The 25,062-nt window shown below is 40.1% G+C and overlaps 1 protein-coding gene across 3 annotated transcripts in view; it reads left to right on the plus strand.

The window, feature by feature from the left end:
- flrt1a (fibronectin leucine rich transmembrane protein 1a) overlaps positions 1–17,212 on the plus strand; it is a 70,479-nt gene extending 53,267 nt beyond the window's left edge. For 2 of the 3 annotated variants that reach the window (XM_031311051.2, XM_031311052.2), the window contains exons 2-3: positions 1,996–2,226; positions 12,940–17,212. In XM_031311051.2, coding sequence (XP_031166911.1) covers positions 13,017–15,071 — 2,055 coding nt within the window. In that variant the 5' untranslated portion in view covers positions 1,996–2,226; positions 12,940–13,016 and the 3' untranslated portion in view covers positions 15,072–17,212. The remainder of the gene's footprint in view (positions 1–1,995; positions 2,227–12,939) is intronic. The other variant, XM_035990990.1, reaches the window with a different exon arrangement.
- Positions 17,213–25,062: the final 7,850 nt, after the last annotated feature.

Genomic DNA, 25,062 nt, shown 5'->3' on the forward strand with positions numbered 1-25,062 from the left:
TGCAAGTTAGTTATTGTAGTTTGGCCGCTGATTTGGCCCAATCACCAACACAATCAACAGTTGAAGCCACAGCAGTGGTTTTCACACACAGCCCATGGAGGCAATTAAGGAGCTTCATAACTCTTAGCACCCGGTTGTCGCAATTAGTGTAAAAAAATTGCACTTGTTCTCTGAGTCATAACTCATATAAATCCGAACGCAGACACACGCTACACACATTTTAAGAGGATATGATTGTCTCCAGTATCTATTGCAAATAATTGTCCATATATCTGCTTAGAAATCATAGTAAAAATGACACTCCTTATAACTTCAGAACTAGCCGAAATTGCCGAAGTTTTCTTCAGCATCAAAGTAATCCAGTAATAGCTGTCTGTACGTTCATTGGAACATTTTAAAAAAAGGACCTGGTAATAGCCATTTTTTTTTTGAATACTATTACTGTTGCAGGGCGCAGTGGGGGCCCCACAATGTCATGCTTTGAAAACCCCTGAATACCTACGTGAATACCTTCTGCAGATACTTTGTTGAAATGCTCCAACAGGTGTCGTTGTAAGTTTGTTTGTTAGAAAAGATTTTTACAGAGCTCATTGGAGGCAGCATGTTCAATCCTGCTTAGTAGTTTTAGATGTCTGATCAGATAAGGTTTGGTTTCATGACAAGTGGAGTAGCTGAACCGACTCGAAGGAAGACGGCATGCTGTCTTGTGTCACAACGCAGTCGATGTGAAGGAAAGACAGTGAGATCAGGGTGGAGGGGGCTGCTGGCAGAGTTTCAAGGCCTCGTCTGGAAAAACAAGAGAGATGGTTGGTGGTGGTTTATAGTTGGGAGCTCAGATGTCATTAGCCATTTTCTTTTCCAAATATATGACAAAATCCTCAAAGGGGAAGTGTGAGAGAGACAAAACTTTGGTTGCCTTGGTGGAAGTCTTTTACGTCAACATATTTAAGCAGAAATTTATATCATTCTTTTAACAGTTTTTTTTTTATCTTAGTTTATTTAACAACCTTATGACTATCATGGTGATGCAATCATCAGCTTACCATAAAAGAGCACAGCATTAAAGTGCTCATATTATGCTTTTTCCCTTTCCTTTATTGTGTTATATATCTTTTTGTGCATGTTATAGGTTTACAAAGTTAAAAAGCCCAAAGTCCACCCCAAAGGGACTTACCATCTCCAACAGAAAACACTGTTCACAAACTGCTCCAAACAGCTCTATTGTAGTCCAGCCTTTACTTCTGTGACGAACGTCACTTTGTAACACACGTTATAATGCTCGCCTAGCTGCTAGCGTGGCACGCCCTCATACTCTGCAACTGACTAGCTAGCAGCATTTACTGCGCATGTGCGACTCCCAACAAAGATGGAATAGAAGTGAGATGCCTCACTCTGTAGCTAAAACAGAGAGCTCAACACACAGGGTGAAAAGAGGAGCTGCAGCAATGTGCAGTACAACAAAAATATGGTGTTTTTTGAAAATTAACCCACATAAACCTATTATGGTACAACCTCTAAATACAATTATGAACCTGAAAATGAGCATAATATGATCACTTTAAATTTGATATAAAATCAAGGGGAAAGTAATGGGTTTTTAAAGTTTGCTGACTTGATACTTTTATAATTGGCATTTAAACCACTTACACAGCAAGTTCAGTCAGTTTTCTTTCTTTTTAGAGTTTTTTTTTTGATTAAACACAGTCACAGTCATTGCAAATGCACATCTGATTTATTTGGAATAAATGTAATGTAAGTTTGGTAAATGAAGAATAAATAGTTTAATCCTCTAACCAATTAAGAAAAGTAATAAAGATGGAAACCAGAGGACTGTATACAGAATGACATACAGTAACAACACACATGGCAGTCATGCAGAAGGATCTGTAATGCCATTACAGTTTCATCAGAAAATGTAACATCTTGACATTTTGATTGGCATTGATGGTCAGTTGTGTTCCCTTACAATTTTTCTGTCACTCTCTTTCTCCACAGAGAACTGATCTAAAGCCCGTGGTGACAGCTGATCGACATCGAAGCTGAACACAAAAACACAGAAGAAAGAGTTCTTCCTGAAAAAAGTGAGAAGACACACCAGAGTTTATGGACTACATGTCGACAAAAGCCGGAGAAGATACAGTTTGGCGACTCTGAAGGAATCGTGTTGGGAAGAATAGTGCAAATGGTGCTGCAGCACCTCTTTCCCTCGCAGCCCCACTTCAAAAAGTAAGCACGTGTTCACTTATTCATTTCAATGCATTTGAAATATCTATCTATATATCAGTTTATAGCTTTTAGTATGTAATCAAACAAAAGTATTTTCTTCTGTATTTAAATCAGTATTTGAATTTATCACTGACCTGTATTGTACGTCTCCTTACACTATTTTAACTATATAGCCCCACGTATTAACATTACATTATAGTCACCATGCTAACCATCTGTTTCTCTGAAAATAATCGCCCTTTTGGGTTTGTCAAAGATCTCCAGGTACTTAACAACAAATAAAAGTGTTCTTTAGATAATTTCATAGAGCCTCCAAAGACTCCTCTGTCCACTGCACGATAAAAAAATAATATTTTAACCCATTCCCCAAGTTGTGTCTCTTTTCCCCAATCCAAACAATGATGGTAGCTAGAAATGAAATATCTACTTGCTACAATTTGGACCATAATTCAAAATTTCTTTCTAATATTTTATATTTTCATACACAATTATATAATAATATTTGTTTTTTACAAAAGTAACAAGGATGTAGGGCAACAAATGAAAAAACTAAATTAAATTAAAAATAAACGTTTCTCCAGCAAACAGAATATGTTTTCAGTCTTTTTTTATTCAGGAAATACCTTCAGACAATGCCAAGTGTTGTTTAACAACCTTCTGGGGTTTTCAAAGATAGGCGAGTAATTATTTTTCAGAGAAACGGAAGCTTGTGACTCAAACGAATGAACTCAGGCTATATCAACCCCATCTACTGTGAATCTAACTCAACGAGCCTTTGTATTAGGATCAACATTTCTAAAGCATTAGCCTGCAACTGAATCGCTTCAAAATGCTAAATAATTACTGCTTGAAAGTAAGGAAACTGTCTCTGTACCAGCAGTTTTCTTTCATCCTTTTAGAATTTTTATGAAAGAAATCCACTCTGGTTCACGTAGAGAAGTTGAAAGTAATGACACCTTAAAGCTATGGCAAACAGAAACAAAGCCAGAGGAGCATCTTGACTCTGTACAGTACACCTCCTTTTCAAATGGCAGCAGTAATTATAAGAGATAAATGAAGCCATTAAACAAACAAACACTTATCAACAGTTAAACAGTGGGCAATAAAGCTTGATTATCCCCTCATTTTCTACTTTTGGGCAGGAGGCCAAACACAGTATCAGAAAAGGTTGCTCACCCATTAATAAAATATACTAACTCCATGACTGCCTCAATTTGTTTTTCACTTCCAAAGTCAGCACATATTGGTTCACAGCACCAGGATTTTACTTTTCTTTTTTCCTCCTGCATTACTGGTTTCAAAAAGAGAGCCGAAGTCACGCACTTCTACTTCCGGCCAATGGGACCTAGCTTTCGAAAAAATATGAACGAGAGTCAATGGAGAGATAATAATTATTTTTTGATCCCATTTAAATTGAGCCATGGATTACAAATGTGATGTTCGTCAAGTTAAAACATTATTTTTCAACCGAAGAAAGTCTCAGTTTATTCTTAAACTGTTGAAGTATAAGACTGTGAAAATACGTAATTAGAAAGACCACACACTTCAATGTTGCATGGATGATGTCTCACTGAAGCTACGATGTCTGTGTGTATTGTACCGGGGATGTAACGTTACTCAAATGAGCAGAGGATCTTGCTTGTTCTTTTGCTTATCTGCTGAAAACACTTCACTGGATAAAACACATCAGGTAAGATAACGTGACATGTGTTGTGGAACAAAGCTAAGCTAGCTAGCTAGTGAGCAAGCTGAGCATCAAACTAGATGACGTAAATTGTGTGAGACGACAGATGTAGTTCACTGAGCGGTTTCACACAAAACTAAGTGCTCATATGACAAACCTACAGCTAACTGAGACTTTCTTCGGTTGAAAAATATTTTTTTAAATTGACGAACATCATATTTGTAATCCATGGCTCAATTCAAACAGGGTCAAAAAATAATTTGCCTCTCCCCGTTCACTACCATTCATATTTATTCCAAGTTAAGGTCCCATGAGGTCCACCGGAAGGGGCGTGACTTCGGCTCTCTATATAAGCCATGATTCTAATTGAAAGGTGAGATTAATAATAACAATTTTCATAGACGTATCTTCTAAATAAACAAAAATATAATATGTTCTGTTTGGCCCAGTCTGACCAGATTTCAGCAGTGAAAGTGAGATCATGTCGAGTCATAAGAGAGTGAAGAGTTCTGATGACTGTGTGAGGCATCTCAGGATTCAAAGCAACTTTTTGCTTAAGATCCGAACCCTCCCACAGCAGATTTTTCATGCAGGAGAAACCCACACACACCGAGAAGTCAAAGCCAAGGATTTTTTGTGAGCCCCGGAGGCGGCCTGTATCTATTTATCTACTGTGATTTCTCACATGGTAAAAGAAAAACGTATACAGCTCCAAACAAACAAGCAAAAGCCTGCATACATACTCTAGTGCTTTTAAAGCTTTTGTGACTTTTTTTATATTATAAACTACACAGAAACTACGCACTATAGCTTTAAACCACAAGTACAATTCCAACTCACAAACGTTTCCTCACATGTATTCAATTACATTTATTTAATGGCTCTGTTAATAATTTTAATTTAATTGCAAAGTTGCACTGCTGCAGATGGTCAAGATTTTATTAGACAAAAGTGGATTTTGACAGGATGGTATTTGCCAACATTTGTTATTTCAATCAGTAAAAGGAAAAGCAAGTATTTGTTTACCTTTAGATTTTTGTTGGGATGATATAAAAATGGGATTAAGCATGTGTTGAGTTATATAGAGGGGAAAAAGAGAGAGAGAAGCTGCGACAGATTGAATGCTATGGAATAGAATAAGCAAAAAAAAGAACAAAATTGCAGATGAACAGATGAAAACATTAAATTCAGTTGACAAAGCAGATTTTTTTTTTACATTTTTTACATGTAACACAAACAGGTGACAGGCCAGACAAAAGAGAAAGGAAGATGTGATTGTAAAGCGAGGTGTGACGATGAAGCAAAAGAAAACTGGGTCTCAGTCGGCCGCCACATGATTCCCACAAGCCACATATAAGTGGCAAAACTGGTGCAGGGAGAGTGAGCAGAAAAATCTGTTTCTTCTAGCTCAAAAGCAGAACTGCATTGTTCAATCAATGCAGACTGAAATTGAGTCCTCAGATGTCCAGGTTGTGTGTACGAAGACATGCACAAACATGTTTGGATTATGGGAAGTACAGTGTGGGATTTGATTTGTAATATCAGAGGGTGTATATTACAATATGAAGACCCAAGTAGCTGACAGCGATGTGAGTAGATTGGGAGCAGCAGGCTGAGATCATGGCACCAACATGTGATGCACTCTGCTTATACTTTTCTATTTTGGTGGATTTGGGGTAGAATGTGAATTTTATTTTTAAATGTTCTTGTGGCCAAGGACAAATTGAATTGAACTGTATCCATGCATAGTCACAGTGTAAAAAAACAAACAATATAAGGTTGGCAGAATATGTTCAGTACACTGTACAGGAAAGAGAAACCTGAGGAGCAAAGCCAAAGTTATACTCGACAAAAGGCAGTGGAAATGGCTTTGCTACATGTTCTGAAAAGCAGCAGATTACTGAGCCTTTTTTTTTTATCTTTCTAAATGTTATCGTCACTCCCGATAATCAGAAACTTGTAGGAGAAAATACAAGCAGCCAATCACAGTCCTTGCGGTCTCCACATGGTATCTCTGTAGCTTCCAGCCCTGATGTGTAGTTCCCTCTCTTTGAAGAGGAGTGACTTTGGCGCCTACGCAGATAGCTGCTACACCATTACCCCTTAAACGCACTATAGCCCAACCCATACTGGATTTTTGAGGTCTATACTGGGATCAATATTTGTGACTTTAAAAAAATAGAAAAATAAAATGGCATAAACACATACATCAAATATAAACAATTCAAACAATAAACATCAATCTTGACACGGATCACGTAGATTTGTTAAGAAATTGTTTTAAGAATTTTGATTAGAAGATACATACAAATTGGCAATTTTTTAAGTGTAAAAATCAACTTGTCAGTGCTTTCCAAACAACTATGACAAACTATGTAATGAAAACTTTACTTTAAAAATCTGGATATGAAAGGCTTAATTCAATTGTCACTTTTACAAAACAAAACAAAAAGCCATTATGATGTTGAGACAAACACACATTTGTGAGTACAACGACAACTCTGCAACAGCTGCCTGCCAGAAACTGAAGTCAGGACATTAATGCAAACCAAATACCACTGTCTGTTTTAATAGAAAAAGTGCAAAGTATGTTAGCTTTCCTTTTAATGTGGACTTGTCGACTTCTATTCAGATTCAATACAACAAAAATACAGACCTGACGTGAACCCAAACAAAAAAAAATCAATTTGATTTGAAAAACAAATGTTAACTTTATTTTTTAATAAATACATAAATAAATTAAAGGGCTACTGCTACATTTGATTATACCTTGAACAAGAACAGCCACAAAAAAATAAGTATATAAAATACATAAATAAATTACATTAAAAACAAAAAAAAAGGTGAAAGATGCAGTTCTCTATTTAATGTTTAAAAGTTGCCTCACAGCTGCTGCTAATGTTGATGATGTGTGAAAGTCCGGTGTGTTACTACGTGACAGAGCGGGTTAGCAGCAGTGAAGTGAGCAGTGGTCAGGTGGTTTACAGGCGTTGGACCTCCAGTATACCTGACAGCCCCTGTAAAGGTGTCAGATACAGAGAGCTTTTTCATTAATGTTGTCTTCTTCCTGTTGTTTTTTCTGATATGGGTTCATTTTCACCCTGAAAGCACAGCCTTGTCATGTGACTCAGTAGCCTGGGCCTCCCACAGCCCTGTATTTATATTGAAACGTGTCAGGGTTGAATTCAAATTTAACCAATTTAGCTAACCAACCTCCCTCTCTCCTTTTCTCACAAATAAAAAGAATATCCAATCTAGAGTCCTAGCTGAAGCGTGACGACTGCAGCCTGACTCCGTCACTTAAAGGCAGATGATACATTTCCCTTTATAAGGCCCATTAAAAATGATCAAGTATGTTTTCTCAAAACGGGGAAGACTCTTCTTGAGAATAAACTGTTTGCTCTATTTGATGCAGCAGCAGCATTACTGGGAAAACCAGCAACATTACGAACAGAGCAAATGATTTGAGAAGCCAGTGAGGCATTGATCAAAGACTGTATTATGACCACTGACACAGACTGACACATCTAGGGTTTATTTGCCGGCTAGTCTACCAAGCTCGTGCTATCTCACTACATCATCCACCAACGTGGCACAACAGCAAATCTCCCTCTAAATATCAAGACCTTTATTTTAAATTGCTTCATAGATGAAATCCAGAGCCATGTAGGTCAGTTGTTTTTTTTTCCTTAATTAGCGAAGAAAGGGAGGGAAAACTTGCTTGAGAATATTAAAGTCATTTGAAATCAGATCATCAGCAATTTTTAAGTTTCAACATTGAAGGTCCAGGTTTATTGTCATTATACAATACGGGATTGCACATGAAATGCAGACACACACACACACACACACACACACACACACACACACACACACACACACAGGTTTGTGGCACTATCTTTGTGGGGACCCGTCATTGACAGAAAATTAATAGAACAAAACAATAAGAAAAGAAAAAAAAGAAAAGAAAAATAGACCAAAGTATGTAAAAGTAGCACTAAAGCAAGAAATCGAAAGATATATATATATATATATATATAATATTCTATATATTTACATGGTGATGATTAGCAGGTATCGATCTTGGAACCCAACGGCTATTGCTCTGATGACGATTTAGCCTCTGGGGGCAACGGCTCCATGTTTACCATGTTTGCCATAGCTCAGTCACATATGCTAATTAGCACTAAACAAAAAGTACAGCAGAGGCTGATGGGAATGTCATTTTGCAGGTAATTTGGTCATAAATCAACATATTGGACAAATTCAAATTGTGACCTTGCAGATGTTGAGATAGTGGAGGTGGAATGACCGACCGACAGACTAATTGTTTGTTGGATTACTCAACATTTTAATTTATTTATTTATTTATTTTTAATTGGATGATTATTAAGCAAAACATATTTTTGCAAAATTTAGCAAAAACAATATCCAATTCAGTTGAGAAGACTGATTCCGTTATCACATTTTGAACATAACCCCCCCCCCAAAACAAACAAACAAACAAACAAACAAAAAAACAAAAACACACAATGCAGGAGCATTTTGCTGCAAGGAGCTGCGGTCCTTTTGTTAATGCTGAAAGGATTTACCTGTCACTGAGAAACACTGAGCCAAAAGAGTTCAGAGACAGCAGCAGCTGCAGTGGGAAGGACAGGGAATTAGACTGATGCCACGCCAAAACATATTATAGTGCTGTAAAGATAAAACATGTTATCGTGCTCTAGCTCTATATTTCAAGTCACTTCAGGGTCATGTGAGCTCCATACACACCAGCAAACAAAAATCCCCAAGATGAAGGTACAAGTACATGTGAAGCACTCTATTGCTGCTGTACTATCTCTAGTACTTTGCTATAGCATTGTTTTAAAGCAATACTGAGTAAAGTACAGAATATTAATGGTCAATTTGTTGGGCCAATATTGATTTGTATTGTTATTCTTTCATATTTATATGGCAATCGGGTGCAAACATACAGAGTCTCTGAAAGTGCTTTGCATTATGATAATCTTACAGTTAAATGTGTGTGTTGAAAGATTTGGCCTGGTTTTAGTTAAATATCTTGACTCTAGATCTGATTGTTCATGTGTAATATGTAATTTATTAGGAATGGAATTTAATCTTTGGTTTGTTGTATGTAATTGAAGAATTTAGGCTCTTGGTGGAGTTTTCTTTACTTAATCCATCTCAACACAACAGCAGATATAGGTCCTTTTCACTTGAGTGTTAATGTAGACTATATGACTCAAATAAAACTTATTTCACAAATCTTTTAACATATGTCACATACACTGGGTCTTTGTGTCAGTGGTTCAGATGAGAAACTGCTGAGTACAAATCCAATCACTCCTTCATGCCAGGAAATTGGTGCAGCCTTTAACATGTTATTCAGTCTGCCTCTATAGCATATTCACATGGCATGTTTTCAAAGAACAGACGATAATAAGAGATTCAAAAGGATTGTAATGCTTGGCACATCAAATAATTCATTCATTCATTCATTCAAATTATTTTGAGGTACGAACGCAGGGACTCATTTGGTTTGAATGTGGGGTGATAAATATAGATGGCTTTATTCAAAACACTTGAACTGTAATGTCTGTTTATTTTACATAAAAATGACAATGAAGATCATGATTTTGCATATGTGAAAGAAGCAAACTGTGGAAAGGAAAATATTTCAGTTTTCCGTATGCTGCGGTGCATATTTGCGCCTTGTTTGTTTCTTTTGGGGATTAAAGTCCATTCTTTTTTATCTCCATATTTTAATAGCTTGAAGATTATAGTACATTATTGCAAAGACATGGTCTCTTAGCTAGAGTATTTCAAGAAATATTGCATACACACACAAATAAAACCCCACAATCTCTACGATTAACCAAAATAAATAGGCCATGCTTTTCTGGCCTCCCTTATATTTTTTGCTATCTCAGATCAGAGTAATTTCTGTCATCACCATAACCATCATGTTTTGCATCATCCTTTCCACATGTCCAATCTGTAAATCTAAAATACGATCCATGAGCATTGCATGTAAGATAAGCTGTGGACCATTATTATCTTTTCCCTGCCATCAGTAAAGTGGATTTCCTGATACATCAGCTGCCCCTTCGGTCATTCAAAATCCAGTTTTCCAGATTTCCCAGTTCTATCCCTCTGTGGGGGTCTTAATAGGGAGATGGGATTCAAAGGTCTTGCTCAAAGCTGCTTTCTGTCACTCTCTCTCCATCCCTGTTTTTTTTTTTTATGTAAATCGATCCAGTCTTGGGTTCCAGTATTAGATTGGGGGTTGTCGTGGGTGCTGTACTCTGCCTGAGGCGGCTGTCTGTCTGGCTAACACATTACCCCACATCCCCGCTTTACTCCCCTCTACAGATAACTGTAATGTAGACTGCGACCATATAGATTGTCCCCATATGGGTTAATGTTTGCAATTTGATCGTGCATGGGCAGACAAACACACAGCATGTCCGAAGCGGAAACATACACACACACAGACACAAACAAACAAACAAACAAACACAAAGAACAGTCAGGTGCTTTTAATGCTTTAACATCATTTTCTAATAGAGGAAGAAAAATGAGCAACCATAGGGCAAAACATCCCAAAATGAATGTCTGCCATTCTTCTTAGCGCAATCCAAAGAATCACAGCTCAATATGCTCTATTAATCTCTCTGTGCACCACTTCAATCCCACACCACATCTATGTTATTTTTAAAGGGCTGACCCAAATACTCCAGTGTTCAATGGACTCACTGCTGAAGCTCCTGGGATTCAAAAGTCCTCCATTCTTTAGCACTACTCAACCCCACACACACGTACACACACACACACACACACATACACACACACACACACACACACACACACACACACACACACATACACACACACACACACACACACCGAAACCTTGTGAAGATTCACAGAATACAGTATATAGCCTTCTTAATCATAAAATCAACCATATCAAACTGCACCGAGTGTATAAACAATACCAGCTTTTTAAATTTCAGAAATTATGTTACTCCTCAGGCTTCACTTAAAGTGCACCAACACCACTTCACTGTGTCAAGAGGATTGAAGTGAAAATAGCCACGAGCTCTGAGTTGGGAGATGTTTTAGCTGATGGGGACAGACATAAATCAAACAAGAAATATAAAGTAAGGCTTGAACAAGGACAGTAAATGCAGTGACAAAAGGTGACATTGTTAATAACAGCACTATTATGCATCTATTTTCTATTAAAGCTATTCTTCTCAAGTCCTAAGCCTGATATCCAATGAAGACATATATTCATTTGTTTTGGAAAGTTACAGAAATTTTGCTTACAGCCCCCCCCCCCCCCCACCTTTAGAATAATGTGAGGGAGTGGGTTTCAGAAGCCATTTCCCTATCCAACACGCAGGCAAGCACTGCTGAAGAAGCATACTGGCAGATTAAAAGTGCCTCAATAGGTTTGACAGATAAACCCTGAAGTCCAAATTTAAATCTTTTATAATAGTAAATTAGATGGTCAGAGCTTACATCAACTCTCAATAAAGAGCAAGTGCAATCCTACATTTATGAGAACAATTTACAAAACATTTGAACTGACAAAGGATAGACAGTGATTACCATTCCATTAAATGATCCCCGACCAGCCACAGCTGAACAACTGTTGAAGGGTTTGGTGTTGCTTATTTTTTCAAACGGTGATTCATTACACTTGAAAATGAGTGCAGTGTCAACAAAGTTTGCTCTCATCATTTTCAATATTTTTGTAATGAATAAGCACAGATTAATGTTTACAAATATATATTCAGCAAAGTCAACTCCCAGCAGAGTTGTCATTCATTTGGTTAATTATCATGCTGTCTGACGTCTTACACTCCTGGGAATCCTGTAATATGCATGAGAGCTGACTGGCTCTGGCAGATCACCTCGGATTTGTGAGGAAATCAATACTATAGCCTGACTATGTTTGCAGCCGTAACAGTTTGACTAATGGCCCTGGTTATTGAAGATTGTGATGGGCTCAAGTTGTCACTCTTGCAATTTACCAGTTTCCAAATCTCTGTCAATAATGTACTTTCTGTTATGACATCTCTCGCTTAATCAATAACAACAACAAATCATGATGCCAATCAAGTTCTGAGTACAGCTCATGTAGACTCCCACAACACAATTGTGGTGACTAAAAATAGTTAATTAGCTGTCACATCATCTGCATTCTGCTGCAGAATAATCATTTCCATTACTATTTTATTGAACTTTATTACTTTGATACAACTAAATTAGGAAGACATGATTTGTGTAGAAGTTTTACAGTGCCCAGTGCCATCTTGACTGCCTGATGAGAATTTAGATCTTGAGGACGATGGCTTTTGAGCTAAAACATGTTGTTCCATCTTGATAATGAAAAGTATCTTCAGCTCTGTCTGGCTAATGCAGCCATCTGCTGGTAACTCCTAATGGAGTTATAGAACCTCTCAAGACCTCTTAAATAATTCAGAAGTGAAGACTTCATATTCATGCACAAGGCTTAATTCTAAATGTACGATTGGATTTGTCAACTCCAGAGTTGCTTTTCCTAAGACTAAACATTCGCTCTGCTTTAAACATTGAGTACAGAACACACTAAAGTTGTATAACTGACTGTAATCTTGGATTACTGTTGCTAATTCCACATAATGATGGTTGGCTATGCAGTTGTCTTTCTTTTTTTACTTTGAATTGATGGCAGAATGTTGTGAGAGGCTGAGAGAAAATCCTCACAGATCCTTGATAATATTACTATTAATTGTGTTCAGATATGATAATATCCCCCCCGGGGATCAGTAAAGTATGTCATCTTCTTCTTCTTCTTCTTCTTCTCAACTGTAGCATGTCCCGCGACTCTAATATTGTTTAGACATAACGCAATGAAAGTATGAAGCTGAACTGAAACTTTTTCACTGAAATCCCCTTATTTGTCTCGTCACCTGTGACCATTAACTAATCCATTTGTGCATCAGTGCTTACTGTAATTTCTCTTTCTCTCTCAGGGTGGAGGTCACAGGATTCCAGCTCACTGCAACGATTTGAGGATTAACAACAGACCTGGAAAAGAGAGACAGTGCTTATGTTCACCATAATGGCACCTGTAGGTGTGGCTAAGCTGCGGGCTCGGCTCTTCCTGCTGTTCCTTATCTTGACACTTCGCGCCGGCATGCTTCAGTTTGCTACAGCCACGATACAAGGGTACATAGGAGACAGGGACATGATATGCCCATCTGTATGCAGGTGCGATGAGGACTTTATCTACTGTAATGATCGTGGTCTAAGCTCCATCCCGTCGCTGCCTCCTTCGGCGTCCGTCCTCTACCTTCAGAACAACCAGATAAACAACCCGGGTTTGCCCACCTCCTTGGAGCGCCAGCTTTCAATCCGTGTGGTCTACCTCTATGATAATGAACTGGATGAATTTCCCATGCACCTGCCACCATCCGTCCGTGAACTGCATTTACAGGACAACAACATACGCACTATTCCTCGTAGTACACTGGCTCGGATGCCCTTGCTAGAAAAGCTCCACTTGGACGACAATTCTATTTCCACTGTCAGCATTGAGGACCAGGCCTTTGCTGACAACCCACGGTTGCGCCTACTATTCCTTTCACGCAACCACCTGTCCAGTATCCCCTCCGGACTGCCTGCCTCTCTGGAAGAACTCCGTTTGGATGACAACCGAATCTCCACTATCCCAACCCACGCCTTCCGAGGCCTTGCCTCACTAAGATGTCTTGTTCTGGATGGGAACCTTTTGGCAAACCAACGCATTGCCGATGACACATTCTCCCGCCTTTCCAACTTAACCGAGTTGTCCCTAGTCCGTAACTCCCTCCAGACCCCACCAGTCAACCTGCCCAGCGCCCATCTGCAGCGCCTGTCTCTACAGGAAAACGCCTTGACTCATATGCCACGTGGGTCCTTGGATGGCATGCGCAGGCTGCTGAGGCTGGACCTGTCAGGAAACAACCTGACCACCCTGCCTAGGGGACTGTTCAAAGACCTGGACAGCCTGGGTCAGCTGCTAGTGCGAGGCAATCCTTGGCACTGTGGCTGCAACCTACGTTGGCTGTATGACTGGCTGCATGCCCGTGGTAACTCCATCACTGTCAGAGGTCTCACCTGCCATGGACCTGACAGGGTACGAGACATGGCTTTGATAGACCTGACCAGCGAGATGGAGGAGTGTGAGGTGGTAAGGACAGCAGGGACTAGAGACAGAGTGGGCGGGGGTGGAGTCGATAGCTCTACCACTCTCACCCCTCCACAGGGCTCTCTCTTCACCCTCCACTCAAAGCGACCTGGCCTGGGGCTTCCTGACTCTGGCTTAGACTACACTCTTAGCAGCAGCGGTGTAGGGAAGAGTCTGGCCCTTAACGTGAAGCCCCTCTCTCACAACAGCGTCCGTGTTACCTGGAGCGTGGCCCAGCCCAGCTCCTCCTTCAGGCTGAGCTGGCTCCGATTGGGTATTGGGAACGCCATGGGATCAATCACAGAGACTCTGGTCCGGGGTGATCGTCGAGAGTACCTGCTTACCTCCCTCCAACCACGCTCCAGCTACATAATCTGCATGGTGCCCCTCGCTGCCAGTTCAGAAAGCAAAGGAGCAATTTCTGGAGATGCTGACTCTGATGAAGCTCTGGTGTGTGCAAAAGCTGAAACGTCTGACCTCACCCCTTTGGAGGAGGAGGATGAAGAGTCGCAGCAGATGACAGTGCTGCCCCTGGCAGGGATTATTGGTGGGGCTACCGCCATTGTATCTTTGGCTCTTATTTTTGGCATCTTCTGTTGGTATGGACATAGGACTGGGCATTTGTGCTCCCGTGACCACTATACCCGCAGCAGCTCCAGAAAAAACAAGACCTATGATGATTACATTGAGTCAGGCACCAAGAAGGACAATACCATCTTGGAGATTCGCAGTCCGGGGTTACAGATGATGCCTATGGCAGCTTGCCAGCCAATGCAGCCGAAACCCCTACGAGAGGATTACATCATTCATACCATATTCCCCTCCAATGGCACTGGCCTGTACAAAGGTGACAGCCATGTTTCTAATGCAGGACATGGCACCAACCGTGGCTATAGAGAAGGAGGAATCCCAGATATAGACTACTGTTACACATGATGTACTGTACCAGATCCTGTTCACAGTGTTATTGGTTAACTGTATAGATGCACAATTTCCCTTCGCATGGACACTTCTGAAGCACCCCTCTGTGCCTTCTTCTTCTTCTGGTCTCCCATTCCAAAATACCTGCTGTTCACTGCACTGAAAGTACTATATGTGATTAACTGGAACTGAAACCATGTGGGAACAGTTCACTGCAGGAAGCAGCAGCCAGTGCCCCAGGTGTAAATGCACAGCTGACTGTTTCTTCACCATCTTAGTAATGGCCTGTGTATGTTTTCTTTTCTGCTCTTTCCGTGTGACATGTAAGCAAAGAATGTATACACTGTGGAAAGGTCAAAGTTAGCTATAAGGTGAAAGTTGAGTTCCTCTTTTACACACAGGAGCCACAGCAGTCAATTCAAAATGGATTAAGAAATGATGAAATAACAGTTTTTGGTACTCTTTTCCTGCTCACTGGTCATACACAGTATGTAGTCTTATCAAGTCAATGTTCCAAATGCCTCAACTATATTGATGTGCCCTACCAGCTATCCAAGGAAAGGGCTTTGTAAAGCTGTGAATTGTTCTATTTCAAACGACCCAATAACCACTTGTCTTAAAGTAGGCTTGTTATTACCTTATTCAGTAGTTGGCACGGTGAAGATCTTATCATGGCTGGCCAGCCTTGGTTATACCTCTCAAGATCATTCACCTAAGATCAGTATTGTATTGTTGCATCTGATGAGATGCAGCACAAGCGTGTAGATAATTTACTTAGATACAGACTGGGCTGTGTTTGAAAAATGCTTTGCTATTTTCATCTGTTGTTTTGTTTAGTAATCAAATCCTGCACAGCTCTCTTTGTTTATTTATTTTGTTCCTTATGTGATGGTTTATGTCTCTGCTAAAATTGCAATTTTCGCCCTCATATTTGTCATTTCTGATGAAACCCAGCTTTGATGAAGACAGTTGATTTGTTTCATCGAAACAGCAAAATACGAGAAGTGAAGAACATATCCTGAAGGCTGTCTCCAGGTTCATGTTTTCTTAAATGCAGCACAGTGAATTCTTGAGTGAGACTGTTAATAATATGTAATTTGGAATTAGACCCCACCCGAAGACTAGCATGTCAGTCCACTGAGATGGTAGAGACAAACAACCTCAACCCCTCTTTTCCCATTTTGTGCCTGTGAACTTAACCTGTGACTTCAGTTGGTAACTATTGGTTACAAAATGTTTTCTCCACATTCTTAAAGCGACGACGGCGTTCACAGAGAATCCAGACTGGACAAATGACTAATGTGGAGCCACCTGTTTGAGGCAGACTCTTGTGAGTGAACCTTGATATGAGGGTGGGAACTGTGAGTGAAACTGAGGAGACTCAAACCGCAACACTGTTGACCTGCACTGTGGAGCAGTGGCCAAGCTGTGGGGGTGGGGGGTGGATGGACTGTTGGGGGAGTTTGTAGGTGGGGGTACTCCTCATTGAGATGAGTCCATTGATGTTTGTTTTAGAAATGGTAAAAGGCCTCAACTCATTCCACCTCTTTTATTACTGAGCAGCACTTAAAATGTAAATGTATTAGCACTTAGAGAACAGGGATAAATGTAATGACAAGCACGGTGAGACGGAGGCTAAAGAAACATCTCCAGGCACTGAGAAAGATGAAGAATTGATGGATCTGCCGCAGCATAAATCATTTTTGTCATACTCAGCTTCTCCCCTTGGGTTTAATATTGTCCAACCGTTGTTTACCACTGTGTTGCTTCCAAAGGGGAAACCAATTGTGCTTCCTTAACTGTTCTGTCCGCCAGAGTTTAACACCGTTGTCAGACAATATGTCAGTGGAATGTATATTTTATCTTGCACCCAAAATCACTGGCTTAAACATCTTACTGGCCTGGTTAATTCTGTTTTGGGGAATGTTGATACAGTGTAATTGCTATTTTACAGTGGGTTTATTCAAGACACGTACTTCCTCATCATTTGTATAAATAAAACCATGGCCACAGCCACATGAATATTTTTTCTGGTGAAATTATAGAAAGTAATGGTGCCATAAAAAAAATGATGTGAACCTGAGATATGTGTGGAAATTGCTTTATAAATTCATCTTCAGAGGGGATCAATAAAAAGTTTTATAATCTTGTTATTACAGCAACCTGTCATTTCACCTCATGCTTGAGGAAACAGAATACTTTTATAACTCACAGAGGTATTTGTAAGGGGATAAAATTTGATCCCAAGAAGCCGACTTTCATGCAAAAACTGGCTTGAAGTTTCAGTTCAGTTGAAGGGCTGTGCCTGTGCATCGGCTGGATACCCATCTGTTACCTCTGAATTTCATCCACCTATGACACAGCCATTAGCTAATGTTGTAAAGGAAAACGTTCCATTTGCAATACAAATTAGTACAAATCAGTTAATTAAAAACTGAACAATGCTGGCATTGAAGAGTATCTTTGTTTGGTCAGAATGAGCTCTTTTGCACCTTTAACAACACCCAACAATGATGCCACAGTGTACTGACACACCCTGGAGTACATTTGAGAACTTAAACCACTGGTCAGCAAAAACAGGACTTTTATGGGGTGTTGAGTTACTCTGTAAGCAAGCAAAATAGATTCACCGCTGTATATTCTCTGCTATTGTGCATGATGAAGCTAAACATTTGTCAATTACATCATTGCAAGTTGTAGACACAGAAACAACGTGTCACATTTAACTCCTGTGCTTGTAAACAGTGAACATTGATTGAGTAAACATTTTGAATCCATTGGCAGCCTTTGTATACCCATCATATTGTGTTTTTTTGCCTATTCCTAACATCTATGACCTTAATAGTGGAAATAGGTGTTGGACAGAAGAGAACCACCAACTGTAAACTTGAGGTACAAACAATTTAAACTGCCATTGTTTTATTGTGTTTCATTTGTTCTTTTTTCTTCAATGCAATTTGAATTTATTCCTGTCACATATTTGATTGCCATAGAACTGCAATGTGCTGCCATTTCTTTCACTGTCTATGCCCATGGGAGTGTGGTAGGTCTGTGAGAGATTAGGGATTGGGATAAACAATGTTACTGCTGTTGTAAAGCATTATGAACAGTTGTGAACAGTTTGTTCACAATGTTAACAGCAGCTGAATTCCCCATGCAGAGCAACAGAAGATGATTGGATTATCCCTTCCTCAACATGCCGGAGATGTGAGCCAATCCAACACAAGTTAATTAATTTCAAGGGTGACAGAAATATATAAAGTTAATAAATACTGTACAATACCTCTCAGACTCTGAATAAAGAGCCAAGAGGGAGCAAAACATCTGAAAGCACTCCTCTTTACTTCTCCAGCATGTCTATTGGCTTTGGTCAGGTATGGTTGAGGTAAAACTTGCTTAAAAAGCACATGAATTTACAATCTGCATATATCACCTCCTATATGACCAATAAGGTCTGGTTTTAAAGGGGAACTCTAGGGGAAACAGGTTCACAGGTCTTAAGGAGTATTACTTCATATGTGAAACAAGTTGTATAGTAAAGTCTGATAAATTGCCTCAAGGGGGTGTGTAGATAGAAGGATGTGAGGTTAACAGACCTCTGTAGCTGCTCATCTCTGCTTGAGACAAGTGGCTCGAGGCTATGTTAGCCGCTACTAGCATAACACACCCAAATCACCAACCAAACAGTTGGTGGTTTTAACCATTTTCCATTGTGAGTCCCACAGTGTTTTAGGAATGCAGTTCTAGTGAGTATATGGCTTTTAAGTTATAGGAACCTGTCCAAGTATACTCATAGGTTACTTGTTTACTAGTCTATATTCTCGACGTTCCACTTCCACATCCACTGCCGGATGCATGTCTTCTCGGCGATGTCCGTTACCTTCCTCTTTCTCTGTGTTGGAATTTTAAATTCTGGTGGATTTATGAGGACTATGGTTAACTGCTCCTCAGATCTCTGCAGGGTAAATCCAGACAGCTAGCTAGCCTATCTGTCCAATCTGAGTTTTCTCTCGCAAAAACAACTTTTGAATGTACACGTTCCAACAAAACAAATTCCTTCCCGAGGCTATTTTGCAGCGGCTCTGTGCGGAGCTTAGCACCGCCCATGACGATTGTGATTGGTTTAAAGAAATGCCAATAAACCAGAGCATGTTTTTCTACCATGCCGGAATGCTATGTAGACTAGCCAGACCCAGAGGAGGAGGGTCTGGCAAAGCGAGACTTGTTTACTAAAGGGGTCCAATTTGTGGAGTAAACTTGTGAGGCAAAAACTAGGATTGCATCAACAAAGATAGTTAAGAAAGAGTATTCTTTTCCTATTGCAGCCTATGTCTAAATGAAAGCCCTCTCTGGCCTCATGGTCATCTTGGAAGTATTCACTGCCAGCAGTACATATGTCTCTGCTGGTCTTGGACAGCGCACTCCCCCTCTCAAGCACCTTTTGTGATTACAGAGACGAACGAGTATCCTATTGTCATGGTCAGCCGGATCACAACTCAAATAACTGTGACCTGAAGGTTGGGCAGTAACCTATTTCTTGCCTCACTGCTGGACGATTTAAGGTTGTCCCCTGTAAATCTCATTGTGCAAAGAGAGAAAAAAGGCAAGGGGAATAAAATATGAGAAATATGGTATTGGAAATGAGGCCAAAATATAATAATAAGCAGATGGGCATGCTTGGTTTCTAATGCAGATGGTTTAATAATGTTTCTCCAAGATTTTCACAGTTACAGGGCTGATAAGCTGAAAGTCTGATCATCTTGGATACAAGTAATATAATACTGCATCAAACGCCTTGTCTGAGCCTTGATGATACTTAGGAGACTGCATTGGCTACACTCACAACACAATTGCTAACAGCAGATAGACAAACTGTATTGGTGTCTCTTTGCAGGGTAAGCAACATAGTCGTCCCAAACTCAGTATTAATATTATAGTATAGTATTTTCCTTTTTGAGAAGACACAATAGAACAGGGGTGGCGAACCTGTGGCTCTTGAGCCGTATGCGGCTCTTTGCCTGCTTCTTTTAGGCTCTTACTGTGTGGCTGGGGGCTGTGTTATTGGTGGATTTTTTATTTTTACTTTTTGAAACATTTCAGATAAGTACAAAAAAAATGAAATGCACTTGCCAATATATTTGCCAATTATTTTAAAATAAAAAATAATGCAGCAGAGTTTTGAGGACAAATTCTGCAACCCGAGGAAAAAAAAACTGCCACAGATCACCTTCCTCGTTAACCCTTTCACTGCTGAATCACATTGTTTGAAAGCCCCTCTAGTGACAAACGAGTGAAAGAGTCGCTTTGAGTGGCACAACCGAGTTCTAGCAAGACCTGAAAAGGATTGTGGATAACAAAGACTGTCAGATTTCCCACTGAGTCAGTCTAAGTAAGAAAAACTATGAAAACTGCTATGTATTATGACTGTCATCAGATCTGGAAGTCACTGTTGCTGTTGTAGTGTGGACGTGCATGTGTTGTGTGGATTTTTGCTATGGTGCGGGTTTTTTTGTGGCTCTTTATGCTGAACTGGTTGGCCACCCCTGCAATAGAACATCCCTGGACCTCAAAGTAGTAACTGCAACTCATTGCTAAAGATCAGGTAAGATCATCTTCACAAAATCTAATCTAAGAACTCAGAGTCCTGCGGTAGAAATAGAGAAAGCAATCCAAGGTCTCAAAAATACCCTCTGTGCCACATTGTCGTATCTTGTTTGGTCATTGCACAAACATGATACATGAGAGATAGAAATACAAAGATGAAGAGCATTCAATACTGTGCATCAGGAGGAATCTGATTATGATGTGGTCTTTGGATGTGCAAACAAATAGAAAACTGCAGATGTGAGACTTGGCTAAGCTTGTTAGCTGGAGCTCACTTGGGAGACTGTGGCATGAAGTGCTATGCTGTATATTATATATCAGAGTTACAGTATATGCTCTTGAACCTGTCGTGGCTCCAACTGAGCTCTAATTGTGATGTGTTGGTAGACAGTAAAACTACAAAGGGAGTTTTAAAGGTGGCCAACATTTATCAGCCGGGATTTCTTGCCTTCAGACATTTTAGGCCTGCACATCAATCCTTCAGTAATACTATACCAGCCCACTCCTGTTATTCTTGTTTGTTCCAAGGTCTCAGAGTAAGTGTGTCGCAAAGATTCTCGGAAACATGTTAGCAAACAAATAGCTTTAACCTGCAGATGTACTGTATTCTTTTCTTGATTTGCTGCTGTTAAGCTTGCATTCTTTATTTTAATTAGTTAATGTAGGAGAGAAATGGAGACAGAATGTTGGTGCGTAGGTGTGAGAGATTTTCTCCAACTGTGAGCTGAAGCAGAGTATTACCAAAGACAAATGCTGTTGCAGCACACATCTTCTGTTGGTAACCTGACATCTGTATAAAGTGTGCTATTTATTGTGAAGTGGTAGTAATCACGGTGATGTGACTCAAATTACTTAGGTAGTGCTCCAGACTGGAATTACATTTTGTAAACCAATTTAGCCTAGCTGTTTTACAATTAGATCAGGGGGATATTACTGATGCAGTTGTTCTGGATGGGCTCAGATAGTAAATAGACTCTGCAGGAGTCAGTTAATAAAACTAATAACATTAAGAAAAAGGTTGTGCGTGCTGGCAGAAGTTTCTAACTTGACTACTTGAAGCACTTAGTATTTCTGTATCAAAAACCTGCTGTTACATTTACAGGGATTGGACCAGCATTTAGCGTGTGTGTTTTAACGTTTTTGTGTGTGTGTGTGTGTGTGTGTGTGTGTGTGTGTGCGTGTGTGCGTGTGCGTGTGCGTGTGTGCGTGTGTGTGTGCGTGTGTGTGTGTTTGTGTCTGTGTGTGTGTGTGTGTGTGTGTGTGTGTGTGTGTGTGTGTGTGTGTGTGTGTGTCAGTTTGCCAGTTTGCTTGCCTGTATTTGTGATTTTTAGATGAATTTCATTGTGTGTCGTGATGACATCAAACGTGTGGGACCTTAAAAATAACACATGATACCTTCAATTTAAATAAAATCCTGGCAAAGTGTTCCAGAAAGAGGTCCTTAAAATAGCCACAAAATCAAAATAAAGAAAAATGCTGTCTTGCTGCAGTGTGTCAACATTGGTAATCAGCATTTAAAGTTCAATGGCTTTTCAGAAGTTTGGATTATTAGAAATGCACTAATACCTCTTGAGGTAGTAGTAGCTCGTTCACTGAACACTGAGGTAGAATGCAAAGTACTTGCTGTGCAGGAACAATATCTTGTTGAAGTGTTTCAGTCCATGTGAGCTCCAGCATCAAGAGTGTGCACGTGACTATGCTCAGCTCTTTGCCCTTTATTGGTTCTCTCTCTCTGTCTGTCTCTCTCTCTCTGTGTGTGTGTGTGTGTGTGTGTGTGTGTGTGTGTGTGTGTGTGTGTGTGTGTGTGTGTGTCACATGTGTGTATCAATCTTTGCTCAAACTTGGTCTGGAAAAATAAAGAAATAAAGCACAAACACTAGGCTCCTGGAATCTGTTTCTTAATAATGTGTCAAGATTTCTCAGAAAACTGTGCTCATCAGTTTATATTGTCACATCTTTCAACTGCCAAACCTGCATGTGATTTCAGTTTTCAAAGGGTTTTCAAACAGGATTATCTGTTTTAATTCTGCTTAGGTGAGAATCATTTTGTCTTTTTTGTCTAATCATAATTCCTTTTGTGTGATTTTGTAAAGTAATCACACTGAGGGGAAAAATACATATTTTGTAGAAAGGATGTCTTGTTGCTATGTGATTAAATGAGAGGTGTGTGACAGACGGAAAGGTCATTTTGGTTTCTTCAAAACAGTTATTATGCATTGTTACTTCAAATTCAACAGGTTTAGCACTGATGAAATCCAACACTTATAAATGATTCTCAAAATGTTTCCGTTTGTTCCATCTTCTGACAGCGATTAGTTTTCAGTCTTTCTTTAAAGCTATCTGTAGCCAAGCTGGCTGCATTCCTCTGAATTTGTCCAATACTTTATGAATACTTTAAGAATTATCAAATATCTGCAAACTATAGTGCTTATTAGCTTTTGTTAGCATGCTAACAAGCTAAACTAAGATGGTGAACATGGTAAACATTATACCAGCCCATGCTATACATCAGCATGTTTGTGAGCATGTTATCATGCTGTTAGCATTTAGCCAAAGCACCGCTGTGCCTAAGTACAGCCTCATAGAGCCTCTAGCACGGCTGTAGACTCATAAGATCTTTCACACTGCACTTAGCCCCGGGCTAAGGGAGCTGTTGGCCTGGGGCTAAGAAAGCTTTCACACTGGCACCTTCCAAAGTGTGCAAACCCTGACTTAGCCCAGGGCTTGATTCACCTGTTTTGTTGTTGTTACTTGTTTCTGTAGTTCAATCACGGTACAGCTCACATCATCAGAATGTAAATGTCACAAAGTGTAGCCAGGCAGTTAGTGTTTTCCTATTTTTATTGTATATAGTGTGGTGTTTTGGTTGTTTTATTGTATATAGTGTGGTGTTTTGCTTTTGGTTGTGTTTTGCTTGCCTGGCACAGACACTGAGGACTCCTCCCAGCACACCTGAGGCACATCTCCTAATCAGGGGAGATGCTGGATGGGCACGAGCAAAACCGGGCTGGACAGCGGAGCCGGATAGTAAAAAGGGCAGCAGAGGACGTCTGGAAGATCGGCGCACCAGCATTGCACAGGTGCCCCGTCCAGGAAGAGAGTGGACTGGACAATACGGGTGCCGCTAGCCCCTTCCCCGCCTCCCTCAGGGTAAAGACTATAGTCCCTTTCTACAGACAAAAAAAGACCGAAAACCATATAAAGATCAGTTTGAAACTCCCCTAACTGTGTGTGATTCAAGCCTGGGAATTTTAAAGGACCTTTGTGACATAAACATTAGTCCCGTGTTCCAACAGGCATAAATTAACCCATGGCTAGTAGATGTGCAGTATGGATCATATAGCCCTGGGCTTAGGTTTACCCTGGGTTAACAGTGTGTCTGTAAAAAGGCACTAGACTAACAGGCAAGTTATCCCAGGGTCAACAATATGCATTGTGAAAAGGGCTTCTTTTGAAATGATGGATATTGTATTCAGGTTATTGCTTTTGTTTTTGCATTGATACATTTCTGAACAGAAGTACCGTGGATGCGTATAAGAACCATTGATTCCCATTGTCTCCTTCCCTCTGATAGATGTTTACACAGCAGCCCAGCTGTTGACATCATTCTAACTCCCATAACCTCATAATACACTCAAATATAAATAGGCTTCCCCTTTCGCGTACACCTTCATTCATTATGTGCTGTACACATTGTCATACTCTAAAATAAAAAATTTTAATCAAATTGTCTTATTTATGCAAAAAACTATCCAACCAGGCCAATTCCATGAAAGGAGTGGCTGCTGAAAAATGTTGGCAGTAGGTGTTTGTAATGGCCCTGACACACCAACCCGATAATCGGGCATCGGACAGTCTGGCGAGGTCAGTGACTCGAGTCTGTTCGGTGTGTTCCGTGCCGTCGTCCCTCGGAGGAGCTGTCGGCCTTCATTTTGGCCGACCTGACATGCTTGGTCGGAGGGCGGGCAGTCGGACTCACCGACTAACCCGGAAATAACGAGCGGGATGAGTGACGAACGCCTCTCAAAATCTGACAAATCTTTTAAACTGACGATCTGAAATGAAGACAGATTCAGCAGCTGTATAGCCTATTTCTCGCTTAAAATGTTTTCAGAAACACGTTTCAGTGAACTATTTTCGTAAAAAAGTATTTCGAACAAGCCGCCATTACTATTGGCTGGAGGACGCGTTGTCATTTCCGGTTTTCATTTTTTCTATTACGTTTCGCGTACGCGCAGAATGTACGCTCAAGACGGCGTCGCTTTGGTGTGTTCCAAGACACTTTTTGGACCTCGAGGAGTTGACTGATCAGTCCGACTGCCTTTTCTGCCGTCGAGTTAGTGTGTCACGGGCTTTAGGCAGCAAAAAGAATAATAGCCTCATAAGATAAAGAGCAAGCTGT

This window comes from Sander lucioperca, chromosome 13 (genome assembly GCF_008315115.2).
Source record: "Sander lucioperca isolate FBNREF2018 chromosome 13, SLUC_FBN_1.2, whole genome shotgun sequence".
Taxonomy (NCBI): domain Eukaryota; kingdom Metazoa; phylum Chordata; class Actinopteri; order Perciformes; family Percidae; genus Sander; species Sander lucioperca.